The sequence below is a fragment of the Dipodomys ordii genome, unplaced genomic scaffold (assembly GCF_000151885.1).
Source record: "Dipodomys ordii isolate 6190 unplaced genomic scaffold, Dord_2.0 Scaffold23, whole genome shotgun sequence".
Taxonomy (NCBI): domain Eukaryota; kingdom Metazoa; phylum Chordata; class Mammalia; order Rodentia; family Heteromyidae; genus Dipodomys; species Dipodomys ordii.
The window spans coordinates 8,390,062-8,410,915 of NW_012267239.1; the positions used below are offsets into that span (position 1 = coordinate 8,390,062).

The window sequence follows — 20,854 nt, forward strand, 5'->3', positions numbered from 1 at the left end:
TCCAACCTCTTAACCCTTGCCTAGTCTTTTTTTTTTTTTTTTCTGTCATGGGGCTTGAACTCTGGACCTAGGCGCTGTCCCTCAGCTCTTCAGCTCAAGGCTAGCACTCTACTGCTTGAGCCACAGCTCCACTTCCAGTTTACTAGTGGTTTAGTGGAAATAAGAGGCTCATGGACTTTCCTGCCTGGGCTGGCTTTGTACCTTAATCCTCAGATCTCAGCCTCCTGAGTAGCTAGGATTACAGGTGTGAGTCACCAGCGCCTGGCATCTCGTTCCTTACAGTTCAGCTTCAGAGCTAAAAAGCTGAATGAGAGGTCCTAAAACGAAGCCCCAGGATTCGCGCGCGCACACACACACGCACGCATGCACACACGCACACACACACACACACACACACAGAGCCATATTCTGTCTTAAGTCAATTTAGGTGTCTTCAATGGGATCCTTAATTTCTAAATACTTCTCTTTTCTTCCCCTCCCCCACCCAAACATATTCTTGTTCATCCTTCTGCCACCTGTCAAAAGCTGAGCGATGCCTCTTCTGGTCCAGTTACCTCTTATTTGTATCCATCACTGCCAAAGTCAAGGTCTTATTTTGAACAATGGTGTCCTGAAAATGTCTTTCAGGACGTTAGCACCCCACGAAAAAGGAGCACATCCGCTCTCACTATTCTGTAGTCTCTGCTGCCTTTTAGACGGAAAGAACTTTGTTTTTATAGATCTCAGGGAATGTTAGGGAAAGGTCTTTTTTTGCTTCTATCTTCCCTGCTGGAAATCTGTATTAAACCACTTCTTTTTAACGTTGTCTGCTTTGTGTTGCCTGTTCCTTCTTTTCTAAGGCCATTTGAGTAATAATTAGGCTCATACCCCAGATTCCACCCTGTTCTTGCTCATAATTTTAGCATCACTCTCAGACATCTAGGAGAGGGGGCCACTTTCCCCGTTGAGCGGCTCCCATCCTCTTATGACCCTGCTCTCCACCTTCTGCTCTTCTCCACCGACTCCCATTTTATTTTTTTTTTTCATCATCAGTCAGTTCTAGTTGAAAGCCCTCTTTGAAGTTTGTTCTTTCCTTTATCATGTGGACCCTTTCCCTGCTGACCAGTTCCTTTTAGAGGTGATATCCCCAGGGAGCTATGCCAACCTCTCCACAATAGGCAGATTTCAGTGCCATCTGTGACCCCAGTTCTTGCAACTTCATCCCCAACATCCTCTTGTCCTGCTTGATGTAGTTGGTGTCATTGGCAAAGGCAGAGGGATTCTTTGTGATGGAGAGGCATAGGGTCTTGGTCAAAGGCTTGGGTGAGTTTATCATGTCTTCTTTCTTCTTTTCTGTCTCAATTGGTGTTTTGGCAAGTGGTTGGGTCTGTGTGTACCTTACAGAACATTAGATCAGCCTGGTGGTTGGTGACACCATTACTGTTTTATTTTTTTCCCCTCTTGGGAACAGTAGGTGCTTACAAGGCCATTCTCAGCTCTTAGACCATAGCATTTCTTTTCCCCTGGGAAAGGCTTTTTTTTTTTTTCTTTCTAGGGACTTTTTTTTCCCCCTCTAGGTAGATTAAAGAGTAGAAGGAAAAGACTTTTTTTTTTCTCCCCCTTTTCTTTCATGTGGTCTTTTCTACCTATTGACCGTGCCACCTACATTACTGGTAGGCAGCATCCTCTCGTCCCTGGCTGTTTCTGAACATCAGCCTCCTTTGCACAGACTTCTTCTGGCTTCAGCGTCTCTCCCTTCACACATGCCGTGTAGGAGCATCCAGCACAGGTTTTGTACAAATCAGGAGCAAGGAGTGTCCTGAAAACTACTGGTGCCTTGTCTAAGAAAAAGTTATCCCCAACTAATACTTGTAAGTTACAAGAACTTTATCTCCTGGTTCTAGATCAGTTAGAGAGATCTTTTTCTCCCTTCTCATTCTGGAATCTACTTCATCTTGACTATCTTTTCTGGTCTTTGTGGCTGCTGATTTTTAAAGGTAGTTACTAGTTCAAGTCCATCTGATACTTTGATGAATTCTTCATCTCCATCTTAGTTGAGAAACAGATTCCTGATTTTTCCATTCTCTTTACTCTTGGCTTTGGAGGCCTTAACCTTTCTACTGCTTTCTCCTTCTTTCCCTCTTTTCTCATGTTGCTCCGTTTAGACCCCAATCCCCAGTCTTGGCTACACAGGACATTGATTTCTTTTGTTTTCCTAGGTATTGGACAGTCAGATAAAGAAAGACCTGGCTGACAAGGAGAGCCTGGAGAACCTGATGCAGAGACACGAAGAGGAGGCCCATGAGAAGGGCAAGATTCTCAGTGAGCAGAAGGCGGTAAGTACAAGAGCCTTGTTTTCCAAAGAAGGGGTTCTGAAAATATGCCATGAATCACTCACTTGAGAAAATCCATCTCACTTGGTGGCTTCTTTCTTTGTGATCTTGCGGAGTTTATACGTAATAGGAAGCTTTCTCTGAAACTGCTTCCTGTACACACACACACAAAAAAAGGAATAGCCAGTGGTGATGGGGTCAGCCTTATGCTTTCTTTAATAAGTCATGTGGATTTGCCACCTACTAGGACATGATCCTCCAAAATGCCTCCTCAAAACAAACAAACAGTGGCCCTGGCCTGCATTTCTCTACTTTTTGTTTGCTAGTTTCTGTTCTTTCTATCCCATGGGAGCTATCTCAGAAACTCACTATTCTCAGAATTCACTCAGGATCATTGTGAATACAATATTCTTATTATCTCAGACTCCCTTCAAGACTTTCCATATCAGAATCTCTAAGGGAGGGTTGTGGGAATTTTTTTTCTTTCAATTTTAACTAGCAGCCAACCTCTCCCATCCCTGGTTCTTATTATTCGGTAAGTTGGGGGGTGAAATGGTGGTATAGAAAAAAAACATGTGATCATTCTGAACTTGCAGATTCAATTTAAGGTCATGCATGTCCAGGTCACATGCATGAGAAATGGGGAATGTAAGGAAACCTGCTTATACCTGGCATGTCAGGTTCTCATATGGGCACTTTTGTGTGTTTATAGAGCAAGCCAAGCCATTTAGGCAGTGTGGAGACACTTAATTTCAGTTAGAAAACAACTGAGTGCCATCCATTTGAGTAATGGCACCCGTGAGCTTTGGGGTAGAGAGTAATGGAGTCCCTTGTTGTCTCTGGCCAGCCTGCTGGCATTTCAGAGGAAGTGTGTACCCTGGCTTACATTGCCCACATTCATCCCAGTGTGGTCTAGCAGGTGAGGTTTCAAAGCATCCCGTGTGTTTCAGATGATCAATGCGATGGATTCCAAGATCAGATCTCTGGAACAGAGGATTGTAGAACTGTCAGAAGCTAATAAACTTGCGGCAAATAGCAGTCTCTTTACCCAAAGGAACATGTAAGTGTTTAGAGTTGAACTATGTATACAACTATACATTGGTCTTTTCCTCTTGATATCCAGACTCTTTTCTCCTCTCTGGTGGAGCTTCAGCGAATTTAATTACTTCTGTACCTTGGCCCCGTCCTTGTATACTTGTATAATTTTGCCCTCTCTTAAATGCTCTTACTACTGTGGCCTCTGTTTTGAATCAGGTTTTCTTAAGTACTTCAAATTACCATCAGATTACAGAGTGCTTTGGTCTGTCTAATGAGACTATTTATAGTGTGCTTTCAAAAAGCTGCTGCCCCTGTTCCCCAGATGTGCCTTCTGTAATCAGTAAGAGGTGATCTTGTGTGCACCCAATTGGGCCATCCATTCTGCTGTAGTTAGCTAGCTACCCCCTGGGGGGAGACGGCTGTAGTTCAGCAAGGACTTGTCTGTATCCAGGAGCACTCTGATTATAACTTTTTTTGTTTTTTTTTGCCTGAAGAATTATACTGTCCAAGAATTTTACCGCTCCCCTCCACCCCACCTCCCCGATTTTTCCCTTCAGAGAAAAACATCTTCCCCTTAATCTAAACTAGTTCGATTGATTACTTTTCAGACTTGGAGGACTTGGAGTTATCCTAGGTTTTGATACTTGTAAACAGTTGGGTGAAGTGGTGAGGAAGCCCTGCAGAGAACTAGAAGGAATAACATCATCTCTCCTTTATTGCAACTTTTTCCCAGAGTCTGTACTGGTGAGCTGTCGGGACCATTCCTATACTCTAAGGAGGCCCTTTCCTGCTCTCCTGTATAGACTCTCAAAGACAATAAGAAATAAAAGTCGACCAAAGGAGTGAAATGTGAGCATCTCTATGCCCTAATTGACCATACTCAACCCCATAGTGAGGGACGCTGAGCAGTGATGACTGATTGGTTCCCAGGTTCCCAGGCTGTGGTCCTGCCTATGAGGTCACATCAGGAATATCCATAGTGCCCTTGATGAGGACTCATACCTTGGCTCAGTTCTGTCTGTTGTCCTGTGGAGACCTGTTCACCTCTGACCTGACTTTTAATTTGATTTGGATCTTTCCAACACCCCCACTAGGAAGGCCCAGGAAGAGATGATTTCAGAACTCAGGCAACAGAAATTTTATTTGGAGACACAGGCTGGGAAATTGGAGGCTCAGAACCGAAAGCTGGAAGAGCAGCTGGAGAAAATCAGCCACCAAGATCACAGTGACAAGAATCGGTTGCTGGAGCTGGAGACAAGGCTCAGGGAGGTGAGATGCTGGGTGATCTCCTGAGAGCTTTCATTGGGGGAATTTAGGCCCTCAACCAACCAGGTTTCAAGCATAAAGAAACATGTACCCAGGAAGCCTTGTTCAGGCAGTGGCCTTGAGCATGGTGACTAAGAGTATAGTTGGGCCACATGATTCTCGATTAGCATTCTTTTTTTTTTTTTTTTTGAGCTCTTCAGCTCAAGGCAAGTGGTCTACCACTTGAGCCACAGCTTTCTGGTGGTTAATTGGAGATAGGAGTCTAACGAACTTTGCTATCCAGGCTGGCTTCAAACCATGATTCGCAGATCTAAGTCTCCTGAGTAGCTGGGATTACACATGTGAACTACTGGTGTCCAGCCAGATGATCTTTCTAAGGAAAAGACTTCAATAGATGGGTCTGAGAGTTACCTACCCTTGGGGAACACTCATGTTTGGTCATGTCTTTATTTGTATTGGAATATTTACAATAAAGGCACGTCCCCCAAAAGACAGAAAAACTGCGATCTCATGTTTCCTGGAGTTTCCAAGGTATGGGTCCCTTCCATTAGGATCACCTGGAGTGTCTTACAATGTAGACTCCCTGGTATCGCCTCTTTTTAAAACAATTCTTTTAGTTTTAAATTAGCCTACATTAATAGTATTAAGAGGGTTTCATTATGTTGATTTCATAGATATAGATGTGTATAGAGGCCTTCAGCTTTTAAAAAATAGAATTGTTTTATATACCACATTCTTTATACATACATTTTTAATGCGGTACTGAAGAATTGAACCCAGAGCCTCATGCATGCTAGTCAAGCGCTCTGCTACTAAGCCACAATCCCAGTCTTCCACATTCTTTTTTTATCCATTCATCTTTTGTAGGGTATTGGGACTGTTTGCATAACTTAGCTAAGGTACAGATGCCTTTGTGATGTCCTGTCATATAAAATTTCGGCTAATGCCCTGGGAGTTTTGTCTTGGAAATCATGGGATAGCTTGATGTTTTTAGTTTTTTAAGAATCAGGGCTGGGAAGGTGGCTCAGTAGTTGAGCGCTTGCCTCGCATGCATGAGGCCCTGGGTTTGATTCCTCAGCACCACATAAGCAAAAAGAAAAAAGCCAGAAATGGCGCTGTGGCTCAAGTGGTAGAGCACTAGTCTTGAGCTGAAGAGCTGAGGGACAGCGCCCAGGCCAAGAGTTCAGGCCCCACGACCGGACGCAAAAAAAAAAAAAAAAAAAAAAAAGAATCTCCATACTGATTTCCATAATGGTTGCACTAATTTACATTCTTACCAACGTTGGGTGTTAGGGTCCCTTCTTCCTGGCCTCCTCACCAACACTTGTTTGTATTCTTGATGGTGGCTAATCCTTAATGGACTTGAGTGGAATGTCAGTATTGTTTTGATTTGTTGTTTTAATTATATAAGTGATAAAGGAAGTAGGAAATGTGAAATGAGTCAAGAGCAGACAGGAAGGAGGAGAATGATAGAAGGGATGATCACGAAGCAGTGGACCTGAAAGTGGATGTTCAATTGTAACCCCCTTGCACAGCATTTTGAGGTTTAGAAAGAAATCACCGGAAATGGGGAAAGAAATTTTTATTTTCAACAAGATCCCCTGGCGATTTGTCTCTCCCCTGGAGTTTGAGAATTGTCAACCTAGTTGTCTAAAGCCTTCGATGGCGCCCTCACCACTACAGTTCAGGCTATATTTTTATTCTTGCTGGTGGAGTCAGCCTTAAGGAAGTGAGTGTAAATAATCCAGACAGATTTCTTTAGCTTGGGAGCATCAGCTGGCTGTCTTTTGCCTTCCCTTTCCAAATATGTCTGTCTTCCCGAGCCTGCCCTGCAGCAGTAGCTCATCTGGGCAATTACAGTGTCCCCAAGGAAGCTTGTTGCTTTTTTTTTTTTCTTTCTTTCTTGAATCAGTCTAGCAACTCTTCCCCTCTATCCCCCAGGATTGTAGGAGAAACTTAAAATGTTTCATAAGAGGCTCAGGGCTCTATATTCTCCCTGGGAGTTTTACAGTTTAGCTCTAAATATAACAAGGCCCGTCCATCTTCTCTCTGGCAACATGCTGCTATTGAGATTAAGAGCAGAGGCTTCGGCCTCAGATCTGATCCACATGAAAGGGCCCGATTCTTTCCCCTTCCCCTGTGGGTACAGCTGTAGCTCTAGCAAAGCATGCGGAGTCTTCAAGGTGAAAGGCTCCTGGGTTCTCCTTCCACTGCCCAGTGTCCTGCTCCTGATCTATCCTTCACCCCGTCACCTGTCTCTCAGGGTTTTGTAAAGGGATAATCAGGATTGTGCAGGCTTACTGGTAGAGTCCCAGCCTGCTCTGATGGCTGATATTATAAGTATTGGCAAGCAAGGACTGGAGCCAGACTCCTGGGTTTGAATGCAAGCCTTGCCATAGTTGTTGGGATTTAAAAAAAAATTGTGCTTATTTAGCTATGTGATGTTTGCTCACTTGCTTACTCTCTCAATGGCACAGTTTGCTTGTCTGTAAAGTGGAGGTGATGGTAGTCCCCCCCCCCTCCACATACATACACTGTGGTTGTTATGAAGATGAAGGCTATGGGATATTCTGGTGTCATCCCTGTGGTCATCATCATCCAGACCTTAGAGCTGTGACTTTAGAGTTGGATTTGTTAAGGACTTCCGGATCTAACAAAGACCTGCCGGTTTTTGTGGTAGTAGACATTGCTGTTACAGTAATGTCTACATTACATAGTAATTACATGGCAACATTGACATTACTACTGCAGACTAATGGAGCAGACATTAGTTACTGCATTATTCTCATCAAGTTCAAGTTCAACATTTAATTGACACTTTATTTTACTTTTTTTTTTTTTTTTTCAGTTGTGGGGCTTGAACTCAGAGCATGGGTTCTGTCCCTGAATTTTTTCGCTCAAGACTAGTGTTCTACCACTTGAACCACAGCTCCACTTCCAGTTTTCTGGTGGTTCATTGGGAGATAAGAGTCTCATGGACTTTTCTGTCCTGGCTGGCTTTGAACTGCTATCCTCAGATCTCAGCCTCCTGAGTAGCTAGGACTGAGTCACTAGCACTTAGCACCTTTTATTTTAATTATGACACTGGCTTTTCCTCTTCTCTTCTCCCTGGCGGCCAGTGGTTTTTAACACCTGTTTAGAAACACAGGAGACAACCTTTGACTCTTCCCCTCTGCCCTTTGTTTCCTGTCCCGTCCCAAATTAACCACCAAGTCTTGTTGGTTTGGGCCTTTGGCAGTTTCTCCTTCTCTTCACCCTGAGGACCATTTGATATCTCCTCTGTATCCCCTAGCCTAGTGAGCCAAGTTCCTACCCCACATCCCTACTGGCAGTCCCCTTAGATAGTGAATGAGCTCCCCATGGGCAGCATCTTTTACACTTGGCATTGGTCCATGGAGCAACCTTGTCAGCCCCAGTTAGGTTAGTAGACATGCCTCAGTCTCCATTACCACCTTACCTTTGCATGTCCTTATGGATTCTTCAACAGAACTGAACAGATCAGAGTCATTTCCTATAACATCCTTACTTGTCCTGACCATTGCACTTGTCCTCAGTATATGGGGATGCTTGGTTTTAACTTTCCTTTTCCCCCAACTTGAAGGCAGAGACTATCTTTCATTTCTATTTTCATATTTGCACAGAGAATGGCTAAGTAAATTTTGCTTGAGTGCATGAAACATTGAGTTGGATGGATGGGCAGATGGAGGGAGAGATTACCTCAAACTATGATATTAATGCATGATATCTCATGAGAATCAGTCAGAGCAGAGTGAGACTGTTTGGAAGAAATAGAATTCAGCCTGTTGTTCCATTTTGCGTTCTAATTATAAAGGTGTCTCTAACTAATATGATGTTATTTATATCCACTTACCTTTAAATGCCTTTCTAATAAGGATAACTGTCATAATTTTCTTTCATGATTCTTGCTGTGTAACTTTTCTTTTAAAGCTTGTCCAGGCATTTGGATATTTGTAAGCAAGAGATGGTTAGATTATACAGTCTTATAGTCCATTGGGAATGGGTTCCTGGTCTCTCCTGTGATACCAAAATCTGGATGTCAGCTCTATTATGTAAAATGGAGAAGCATTTGCATGTAACTTACACACATCCTCATGTATGCTTTATATCTCTAGATTACTCAGATATATGTTACAATGTAAACATAGGCAAATAGTTACACTGTATTGCTTGGGGAACAATGCCAAGTCTGTACATCTTCAGGCATGTTCAATCCAGATGTAGTTTTCTTATTTTCTCTGGATATTTTCAAGCCATGGTTGGTTGAATCCAGGATTATAGAACCAAGGCTGATGTCTTCCTGTGGGTCCTTTCATATTGATCTTAGAAACTGATGAGTACTGAGAAGTTGAGTCTTAGACCAGGTTTAAGCTGCAGGTTGATTTTCAAGTCCTGTCTGCATTTTCTCTTCCTTTGAGGTTCACCAAGCATCTCTGTCTCTCTCTCCTCTGTCTATCTATCTCTGTCTCTCTCTTTTTGTCTGTTTCTACCTCTGTCTCTCTCAGGTCAGCCTGGAGCATGAGGAACAGAAGCTGGAGCTGAAGCGCCAGCTCACAGAGCTGCAGCTGTCCCTGCAGGAGCGCGAGTCACAGCTGACGGCCCTGCAGGCCGCCCGGGCTGCCTTGGAGAGCCAGCTTCACCAGGCAAAGACAGAGCTGGAGGAGACGACGGCCGAAGCAGAAGAGGAGATCCAGGCTCTCACGGTAGGTCTGTCTGGGAGTAGCACCAGCAGGCTAAGGTCTCAGCTAGAAGGAGCATGGTACGAGGATCTTTCTTTACCCTTGCAGATCCTAGTAGGGAAAAAGAGATCCACAGAGAGAGTTAATTGGCAGAAAGGGGGCTTTATAGACTTCTCCTTCATTGGAGTTAGTATGTGAGCTCAAAATTCTTCCTTTATGTATCCTCCTTCTTTATAAACAATTATGTTTCAGATTTTGTTTACTTGGTCTTTTAGTTTATATTTTCAATTTTTTAAAAAGTTAAATTTTTAATTGAAAACTTTAGTTTTTAATAGTCGTAAAAATAACAATAATCTTGTATTTTACAGTAGGGTTCCTCTCCACCCGTAGTACTGGGGATTTAATTCAAGGCCTTGTACTGGTGGCAGGACTCTACTTCTTTTTTTTTTTTTTTATAAATTTTATTTTATTTTATTTGTGAACAAACTGTACAGAGGGGTTACAATTGCATGGGCAGGATAATGCGTACATTTCTTACCAAGCATTGCAGCCTCCTCCTTTGTTTACCCTTCCCATCCCTTCCCAGCCTCCCCCCCCCCCCCATCCCAATCCTTCTCCTTCCCCCCTCCCCCCAGGACTCTACTTCTTGTGTCAAGCCTGTAGCCCATTTTTGCACCAGTTTTTTTTTTTTTTTTTTTTGGGTCCGGTTGTGGGGCCTGAACTCTGGGCCTGGGCGCTGTCCCTCAGCTCTTCAGCTCAAGGCTAGCGCTCTACCACTTGAGCCACAGCGCCACTTCTGGCTTTTTTTTTCTTTTTGCTTATGTGGTGCTGAGGAATCGAACCCAGGGCCTCATGCATGCAAGGCAAGCGCTCTGCCACTGAGCCATCTTCTCAGCCCTGCACCAGTTATTTTTGAGGTAGGGTCTCATTTTGTCTGGGCCAGCCCGAACTATGATCCTCCTCCTTAGGCTTCCTTGTTGGAGAGAGCAGGAATAAGCTACTGCACCCAACCATTGGTTGAATTGGACTGGCATCAATTTTTTTTTGCCCAGGCTTACTTTGAACTGCTATCCTCCTTCATCTCCACCTCCAAGTAGTTAGGATTACAGGCTTGAGCCATCTTGCAATATTCTTGCTACCATATTTCTGTTTTTATTTTGTTTTGTTTGTATTATTTTTAAAGCTGTGGATTCTGCTTTATGTCTTCATTTTTATTTTATTTTTTGTTGGTCATGGTGCAACTGAGGCCCTGGGTGCTGTCCCTGAGCCTCTTTGTGCTCAAGGCTAGCACTCTACCACTTGAGCCATAGCTCCACTTCCATTTTTTTGAGTGGTTAATTGAAGATAAGAGTTTCATGGGGATTTTTCTGCCTGGGCTGGCTGTGAACTGTGATTCTCAAATCTCAGCCTCCTATCTAGGATTACAATTGTGAGCCACTGGCACCTGGGTTTTACTTTTAGTTTTTTAGTAATGGGCATTATTTGCACCAATGGGGTGCCACTGTGACAATTTCACATGTGTATCTGGTACACTTTTTTAATTTTTGTGGTGGGGTCTCTCTATGTAGTCCACATTCACTTCAAACTCAGAATCTTTCTCCATCTCACAAGGGCTGGGATTACAAGTGTGCACCACCATACCCTACATGTTTTATGTATTTTCTACACATCTTTTATGATCTGAATGAGAATAATTGCGAGTTTTGATTTTTTTTTTTTTTTCTGAAGGAGATCTGGCTTCCCTGCTCTTTTTGAGAGACTGGGCTGCTCAGCTAGAGAGTTCTTAGTTTTTTTTCTGGAAGTCCAAGAAGGAGATGTGACTGCCAAGTAGACTAGGGCACTTTGGGTGCCAGACTTCATACTTTCCTTACCTTTCAGGGGTGCCTCCTTGGAAAACACTCATTTTGTTTGTTTTGTCAGTTGTGTCTTAAACTTTTGGCTTGGGTGCTGTCCCTAAGCTCTTTCACTCAAGGCTAGCACTCTACCACCTTGAACCACAGCTCCACTTCTGGTTATCTGATGGTTAACTGGAGATAAAAGTCTCATGGACTGTCTTGCCCGGCCTGGCTTTGAACTGTAATCCTCAAATTTCAGCCCTCCAGAGTAGTAGCTAGGATTCTAGTGTGAGCCACTAGCTCCCAGCAAACCCTGTCATTCCTCTAAGACTATTTGGTGGGCCTGGACTCTGAGTCTAGAAAGCTGCATGGGTTTGAATGACTAACATCAACTAAACATAACTAAGCATGGTTTCTCATTGTGACATACTATCACTGCCAGGTGGATGGGCACACTCATGCCTGTTGGTCAGGACGCCCTGTCCTGTGGGTCTGGACACAGTGTGGCTGATTGGATTCATCATGTTTTAAATGGGTACCCTATTCATTCCCATTCAACTTGGATTCTGGCCCTGTCTCCATCAGCTGATAGCACTAGGAGTGGCCATATCCATTTATTGGTTTATGATTCAAGTTGTTTAAAAGTGTGGTGTGTGTGTGTGTGTGTTTGTGTGTGTGTAGTTCTTCGAACTAGTTTTATTCTTTAGAAGTTACCTCCTATGATCTGTACCAAGTTGAGGATGTGATCTTTGATGCCAGCTTCCTTTGGGACTGATTAGGATCATAATGGCCCTAATGGTACAGAATAACTCCTATAAGGAAGATGCTTATGCAGGTTAGATTTTTTTTTTTTCTGGGACTTACACCAAGTGTGGATATTGATCCAGACTTTTAAGTCTCATCATCTCCATGAGAACACTCATTCAACAATGCCATGTGCTCCAATATTTTGTTTGGGAAAAAAATTGTCATGACACGTTTTTGTTTATATTCTGCTTTGCTTTTAAATGGATTGAAAGCAGTTTGGAAAGATTATATAAAAAACAAAACAAAGAACAGGACACAAAGAATAAAAAGGCAAAGAGAAAATATGTGCAGAGGAGAAAAAAAATGGAGTGAGGCAGTAAATTGATCTGCCAAGATGGCTTATTATGCACTTGCCAGAGGTAAGTGGGTAGGGAGAGATAGGTAGAATTTCTTTTTTTTCCCTTTTATTTTCTTCTTTTTTTTTTTTATTGGGGGGAGGGTGGAGTTTGGTGAGGAAAGAACTGAGGATTGAATTCAGGGCTCCAGCCCCTTTTACCTTGGTTATTTCAAGGTAGGATCTCCCTTTATGCCCCAGCTGGCCTGGGTCACAGTCCTCCTATTTGTACTTCCCCAGATCTCTGGGGATGACAGATCCATGCCCCTGCACCTGCCAATGTGCTTTCCCTCAGAGCTGGGGTAGCAGGTGTGCACCACCTCCATCATTGATATGGAGTCTCTCACATTTATTTCTTTGCCTGAGCTGGCCTCAAATAGTGATCTCCCAGTCTCTGCCTCCCCAAGTCTTTAGGATTACAGGCTTGAGCTTATGTGCTTAGCTGATACACATTTCCTAGCTGCTCTAGGAAGACACCTAAATTTGAACCACTGCTATTTAGTGTATTGCATATGAGTATCCTGTGCCCCTCTCCTGAATGAAAATGAGACAATAGTGATTTAATCTAAATTTAATGAGCCCTTGCTTGTGCCTAATGCTGTGTCTTGAGTCGTCCCCCCTCTCTGCCCCAGGAATTGGCCTGTAATTCCTCCGATCATTTTCCTTTGAAGCAACCAAGAATGACAGTTTATTTTGCTCCTCAGTTGGAATTGAAAAGGCAGGTGGTAGCTGTATGTTTTGTCCTTTCCCCCACCCATTTGGAAGGGGAAAAATATAAAATAGAATAGAATGTGTATCGCTGCTTCTTATCTGTGGGGAAATTAGTCCTTTAAATCCTGCCTGACTGCGGGTTGGAATGTGCTCTGACTAGCGGCTGTTAGAAGCCTAGCACAGCAGCAAGTCACGACTTAATTTAGCTGGATGAGATCACTGCCTTAGAGCATCTTAAAAAATACAAAACAAAACAAAAAAGCTTCCTAGGTCTAGAAACTAGGGCTCTGTCACTTGTATACATGAAGGTGTCATGAGAAATAGGGCTTGTTCAAACTGATGGCAAGAAAGCTGGGCATTGTGTTGCATGCCTATAATTCCAGCCCTCAGGAGGCCGAGGTAGGACGATTGCAAATTTGAAGCCAGCTTAGGCTCTATGTAGCCTATCTCAAGGAAAAAAAACAAGAAATGCTTTCTTGCAAATAGCTGTTTGTAAGCCTATCATATGCAACTCTTTTAAGCAAATCAGTAAAGATAGTATGCTTTGGTTCAGTTTTGAGACTGTGGGCTTTTTTCCTTCCTCTCTTCCTGAATGGCTTGCTTGATGTTATTTTGAAGAATATACTTTCTGAGAAAAATTTTTCCTGCTTGCTTACTTTGCTTTTGCTTTCTCCTTTCTTTTCCTTTCCTTTCCTTTCCTTTCCTTTCCTTTCCTTTCCTTTCCTTTCCTTTCCTTTCCTTTCCTTCTCCTCTCTCTCTCTCTCTCTCTCTCTCTCTTTTTAAGGCCCACGTCCAGACCCAACAGAAACATCAAACAAATTAAGTGAGCTAGATCTAAAATGATCTCCTGTGAGCTTCACAGCATAGTGTTTTATCAATAAATAGGAACAGACAAATGGACTGTTATTGCTTAATTCTAACAGACGTCCATCTCAGCCTAGGAAGGGAGCAGTTACCTGATTTGGCCCCCGCTTCTGGACACATTAGATGGAGCACAGTTAAATTAGGGCTTTCCATTAAAGGAACCTGCAGGGGCAACTGGCAGGCCATTGTTGGCCTTCTTAACTGCTTCTTTCCTTCCCACACACTGTATCAGCCCTGTTAACTGCATTTGCATTGAAATCCATTGGAAAGCTAAGGTTGACAGCAGCAAAGTCAACTCGGAACAGAAAACTGCTTTTAAGATACTTCATTTAGGGACTGGGAATGTGGCTTAGTGGTAGAGTGCATTCATGAAGACCTGAGTTTGATTACTCAGTACCACATAAACAGGAAGTGGCACTGTGGCTCGAGTAGTAGAGCAAAAGGAGCTCAGGGACAGTGCCCAGGCCCTGAGTTCAAGCCCCAGGACTTGGGGGTAGGCAGGGGAGGTGATGGGAAGATACTTCATTTGTCACTGGAAGAGAAGAAAAATATTTGGGGGGGGGCCTTGACATGATATTAGGTAAGACTGGAGTCTGCATACTTGATAGCAGCATTCAATTGTGTCATGTGACCAAGTATGACTCTGAATAGCCTTGTAGGCACACGGTGTTTGCATCAACAGGCATCAACAGGGCCTTGCAAACACGCTCTGGGGTTCTGTTCCCATGTTCTTTAACTGGTCAAACGGTTAGGGGAAGCTAGAGATCCTCATGAGGAGATCCTTCCTCCTGCAAAGTGTGGCTATGGCCTTCCAAACTCATCCATCCTCTGATCTGTGAGAATTATGAATCGATGCATGCGCTCATTCCTTTACATAAACACCAAGCCTCATATCTAGTTACTTAAGCTCTCGGCATGATGACCAAGCTGTGAAATTGGGGCATGTAAAGTGAGTCTTGTTTGGTGTTGCTTTCACAAGGAAGGGGTGGGTAGGCTGCACCGGAAGCCCAAGAGTTCTAGAACATGACCATGAATCGCAGAAAGCAGTCACAAGTCAGAACTAGCTTCCTTTCAGTTCTGCAGGCCTGGGCTTTGAGTCAGAGCTGTATTTGTTATTCACCCCCCTTTTTTCCTCTTAACTTCCCTTCATATTAGTGCAAATGTAGAGACACCCACGAAGAGCATCCTTAGTCCTCAATCTGTCTCAGTGCCACCCAGCTTCCAGGTCACTGCTTCCCAAGTGGGTCCTTGGACCCCAGTTGCTCCCAGGCATACTATTTTTATAACAGTCTCAAAGTTGTCAGTTGATGTTATTCACTCTGTTAATGTTTGCTTAAGTTTATACTAGGTTAACACTTGTACTTTCTGGGGTCCTTCATAAATTAAAAGAGTATAACTATCAATTCCCCATAGTACTTAATATGTAAGGAGCCCTGTAATATTTCATTAAGAGAACCCAAAGCTTGTCTTTTCTATTTTACTATCATTGTATATACTCTCTTCCCCCTCCCTGCTCTTTATTTATTTTTTACTGGTACTAGGGCTTGAACTCAAGGCTTCATATGCTCACTCAGCCTTTTCCTTCTATGGCTAGTGCTCTACTACTTGAGCCACATCTCCAATCTCTACAGTCTAGCTTTTTTTGCTGGTTACTTGGAGATAGGAATCTTCTAGATTTTTTCTGCCAGTAGCTAGCCAATGATGCCTCGGTATACTATATCCTTGTATATTCCATGACCTTGTGTTTATCCCTCCTTCCTTCCCTCCCTCCCTCCCTCCCTCCTTTTTTCCTCCCTCCTACCCTCCCTCTCTCTCTCTTCCTCCCTCCTTCCTTCTGTTCTTTCCTTCCTTCTGTTCTTTCCTTCCTTCTGTTCTTTCCTTCCTTCTGTTCTTTCCTTCCTTCTGTTCTTTCCTTCCTTCCTTCCTTCCTTCCTTCCTTCCTTCCTTCCTTTTCTCTCTCTCTCTAAGAAACATAACATACTTGTTACCATTTTCTTAGATCGCTGAATAGTTAAATGTTTTTGAATGTTATGAATGTCATAGCATTCATAGCAGAGTCACTTTCACATTTTATATGTATGCTTCCAAATCATTAATAAAATTAATGGCCCTAAAGGCTGCAGGTCATGATTTGCATCTTCAGAGAGGATTGCCGTTCCATGTGTTCAAATTATCCAAAGGCTCCATAATGGCTAATTGTAATCAGCCATAAATCAGTATTAGTGATTGAAAATTTCAGACTCCAGTGCGACAGTTCAGTGAGTTTTTCATGGTATAAGTTACTTGAAAACTTTGCTATTAATGAGAAAATAGAGCAGAATAAGAAAGTGCAGCAGCAGCCGGACACTAGGGCCACATGCCTGAAATCCTAGCTACTCAACAGGCTGAGAGATCTGCAGGATCAAAGCCAACCTAGAAAGAAAAGCCCATGAACTTCCCATGTCTAGTTAACTAGTAAAAAGTAGGACTAGAGGTGTGGCTCAAATGGTAAAGTGCCAGCTAGGTAAACAGGCTGAGCAGGTGCAAGGCCTTAAGTTCAAACCCTAGTACTGGCAAAAACAACAACCACAAAAACGGACTGTAACTCAGAAAAGAATACACTTACTTGCAATCCAGTGCAATCTACAGTCATCCCTTGGTGTCTCCAGGGAATTGTTTCCAGGATACCAAAACCCAGTGTATAAAATGGTGTCACATTAGCACCTTGACTTCTGTACTCCCAGGCACCTCCAGAAGACAAGATGGTACCCGACACAGTGTAAACAGTGGGCAGATCCCTGTTCTGTTCTTTTGCTTAGGGAATAAGGACAAAAGACAGTTTCTGTGTACCGATGCTGGGGATGGGCTCTTTCACTCAGCTTTCTTGATCACTGAGCTGTGTCTCCAGTCTCACGTTTTAGCTGCAGTCTTGGGCTTTGCATGGCTGGCTCTTCGCTATCCTGTGGGTTTCAGTTTAAATGTCATTGCTGCAGCCAAGCTGCAGTGGACCACCTCGTCTTAGTCCCTGTCTGTTCTCCTTTCCCCCTGTCTTCCAGTCCCCTCATTGTCTCTTCCTGGCATTTGTTATAGTCTTCCATCATGCAGTTAGTTTCTGTCTTCACCAAGAATGCCAGCATCAGCTACATGTACTGTATCTGACTACATACGGTGTCAGGTATAGAGTGTGCACTCAAGATTTTTAGCAGCTGATGGCACTTGTGTTAGATAGCTTTCTGTCACTGTGACAGAGGCCCTGAGACAAATCAACTTAAAAGAAGGAAAGGGCCAGGTGCCAGTGGCTCACGCCTGTAATCCTAGCGACTCAGGAGCCTGAGATCTGAGGATCACGGTTCAAATCCAGTCCTGGCAGGAAAGTCCATGAGACTCTTATCTCCAGTCCACCAGAAAACTGGAAGTGGCCCTGTGGCCCAAGTGGTAGAGCACTTGCCTTGAGCTGAAGAACTCAGGGACAGTGCCCAGGCCCAGAGTACAAGTCCCCATGCTCAGAGTTTAAGCCCCATGACCAACCTAAAAAAAAAAAAATAGAGGAAAGGTGGGCTGGGAATGTGGCTCAGTGGTAGAGTGCTTGTCTTGCATGCATGAAGCCCTGGGTTTGATTCCTCAGTACCACATACACAGAAAAAGCCAGAAGTGGCACTATGGCTCAAGCGGTAGAGTGCTAGTCTTGAGCAAAAGAAGCTCAAGGACAGTGACCAGGCCCTGAGTTCAGGCTCCAGGACTGGCAAAAATAAATAAGTAAATAAAGACAGACAGACATTAAAGGTTTACTTGGGACTCACAGTTTCTGAGGTTCTTGTCCGTGGACACTTGGCTTAGAGCCTGTGGTTTCCTGGTGGGGGTGCACAGCAGGCAGAGGAAATGTGTTCACCTCTTAAAAACTGGGAAGCAAAAAGAGGGACAGGAAGGGGCCAGGGTACCTAATATCTTCATCAAGGGCATGCCCCCTGATCAAGCAGCCTCTGTCTAGGCAACATCCTCATCTTAAAGAGTCTACTCCCTCCCAGTAGTGCCACAGGCTGCCACCAAGCCTATAATGTGAGAACCTCTGGGGGACACTTAGGATCTACCATAGCAGGAACACTATAGTTTTAGGGTAGCTTTGCCTCAGAGAAAACCCATTTGTTTACTTCCAGGTCAATGTGTGGTTTTGTGAACTTCAGCAGCTTCTATTGTTGGTTTTTCTCTCCCTCTCTCTTTTTTTTTTCTTCTTTGAGACAGAGTTGTACTGTGTATGTCATTCAGACTGTCCTTGAATTGATCCTTCTGCCTCCTGAGTGCTGGGATTATAGGGGTGAATCACTGAGCTGGACTCTCAGAAGGCCACTACTTTTTCTTGGGGAGTGTGTGTGTGTGTGTGTGTGTGTGTGTGTGTGTGAGTGTACATGCACATATATATCATAAATGAGTCCTATGTGTGTCTTGTAAGTCAGGCAGGGGTCAGTTGGAGAGAAGACGGGCATCACTAAGTTACTAATCTTTCTGTAATCTTTTCAGAATGAGGGATTAGGACAAATGTAGGCGAATAAAACTATATCATTAATTGCTTTTCCTTTGTCTATCAGTAGTGCCAAAGTATTATGTTATAAATAAAAAATATTTGTTCAAGGTATGGATATATGGCCTAAATACTATTATTAACACGGTATCCATATGCTTCTTTAACTTATTTTGATGTGTCTGATGACTTGATTAATTCTTTCTTTTTTACTTTTAAGAAATGCTGGGGCTGCTATAGTAGTTTTCCTGGCCCGTTCTCTGTATTTGAAGGGTATTGGTTTGTTTATTTAAGCAGTAGTGGGTTTTGAGCCCAGTGCCTCAACACTGAACCACACCTTGTTTTGTGTGTTTGATTCTTCGAATGTAGAATGGTATTCTCCCCTGTGAAAAATTTATAGTTCACTTCTTACCTTCTAGGCACATAGAGATGAAATCCAGCGCAAATTTGATGCCCTTCGTAACAGCTGCACTGTGAGTATCAAATAGTCAAAGTCAACTAAGATACCAGGAAACTAAAACAGCAAAAGGAAAGGGGCTATTTTCTTTATAGCATGAGTGGCTGGTGGGTTTTGTCATTGTTGTTGCTTTCATTTTGTCTTGTTTTGGTGGTACTGGGGTTTGAAATCAGGACCTCATTTTTCTAGGCAGGCACTCTACTACTTGAGCCATGGCCCCAGCCCTTTTTGCTTTAGATATTTTTCAAATAGAGCCTTGCAGTTAATGTCTGGGCTGACCTGAACCACCATCCTCCTATTTACAATGCCTGCAAAGCTGGGATAACAGGCATGCAGCAGTTTATAACTAGCTGAAATGGGGTCTTGTGAACTTTTTACCTGGATGGGCCTTGAATTCCAGTCTTCCTAGCCTCGATCTCCTGAGTAACTAGGAAGTCAAACATCAGCTCCCACACCTAGTGGCTGAGTTTTGATATGAACTGTAGCTTGATGCAGATATTAGGGCCAAACTTATTTGTAAATTTTGGGTCAAAACCATTTGAAAATCAAAATCATTTAGAAAATCAAAACCATTCCCCAAAGCCTTGGCCAAAGACTCCAAATGTGATAGACAGGTGGGTTTTCAAGGCTTCTCTGGTCTGTGACTACTACTCAGAGGAAATGGAAATGTTAACTCCCTCACAGATGGAATTTGCTTTCCTACTCTGCAATTTCAAAATCTCAGACCCTTTGGGCTATGTTCCATTTATTGAGAGATGCGAATTCTATTAGCAGATAAGCATCATTCAGAGGTTATATAATAAAGTCCATGGAAAAACAAAGGAGGGACTGAAATAGGTCCCTGCCAGAAGAGGGGGATGGTGTCCCAATTCATGCTTCCAGCTCTCTCTTTTTTTTCAATCTTTTCATCAACTTATTATCTGATTAGTCCTATGTGATGGTGTCTTTGTGCTATTTGCATCTGTGAATTTTTAGAATTTCATGCACATATGCATGCGCACACACAGCTGTTTAGCTACTATAACTGGGACATTCCCTTTTAATTTAAGTACAGAATGCACTTAATAAAGCACATAAATGCACTGATTTTAGTGCATGCAGGAAAACTTTTGCATATATAGACAGTGGTGCAACAAAATAATACAGATTCTAGAAGGTTCCAGTTCCTAGAAGGTTCTTACACAACTTCTTCTTTGGAGCCAGTTTCTGTTATTCTGACCTGTGATACATTAATTTTGTCTAATTTTTTACTTCATATAAATGGAATTCAATGGGGCTAAGCATTTCTTTTTTCATTTTTTCCTTTTTGTTTTTTAAGTTGTGAAGTTCTTCCTTGTGGTTGTATTTGTCAACCATTTGTTCTTTTTCATTACTGTGTAGTGAATCAAAACATATTATAATCCATTCTCTTGTTGATAGGCATTTGGATTGTTTCTGGGATGAATAAAGCCACCAGGAAGCATTTGGTACAAGTCCTCTGGTGGCTGCAAACACTTCATTCTGGTGAACAGATACCCAAGAGTGGAATTGCTAGGTCAGGTGATATGCCACTTTTTGGCAGACAGGCTTTTGGTCTGTGTTTCCAGATCTGATATTGGATCTGAACAGGTCTGCCTTAGTATGTCCTCAGATAGATTGCTCCCATCTCTTCTACCTTCCTTCAAGGGCTGCTGGGGAAAATTCTGTTCCTGTACTCTTCTGCCTAGTTTTTTTTTTAAGTTCCTTTCTTTGGTTTCTTATTTTTATATCAGATTTATTTGCTATCAAATACATACATGTTTAATAGCGATCACAGTGTAAAATACAGATAATTGTATCGCTGTGATTCTTGCCTCCTGCTCTTTTATTTTTGTGATAGTCAGTGTGTAGCACAGGTTGGCCTCTAACTTGAGATCTTCCTGCTTCAAGTCTTCATGTGCTGGGATTATAGGTACGTAGCACCACACCTAGCCTGTGATTCTTTTCCTTGTACTAACGTTTCTTTAAACTTGTGTTTTTTAAAAAATGTGTTCACCTGTAATCTTGTTCCATTTATCTG

General features: G+C 42.9%; 1 protein-coding gene across 1 annotated transcript in view; it reads left to right on the top strand.

Annotated features, from left to right (window-relative positions):
* Positions 1–20,854, top strand: part of Cit (citron rho-interacting serine/threonine kinase) — a 165,823-nt gene that overhangs the window by 102,512 nt on the left and 42,457 nt on the right. Inside the window, exons 21-25 of the mRNA XM_013014323.1 lie at positions 2,199–2,315; positions 3,263–3,372; positions 4,445–4,619; positions 9,140–9,337; positions 18,779–18,832. Of these exons, the coding sequence (XP_012869777.1) occupies positions 2,199–2,315; positions 3,263–3,372; positions 4,445–4,619; positions 9,140–9,337; positions 18,779–18,832 (654 nt within the window). The remainder of the gene's footprint in view (positions 1–2,198; positions 2,316–3,262; positions 3,373–4,444; positions 4,620–9,139; positions 9,338–18,778; positions 18,833–20,854) is intronic.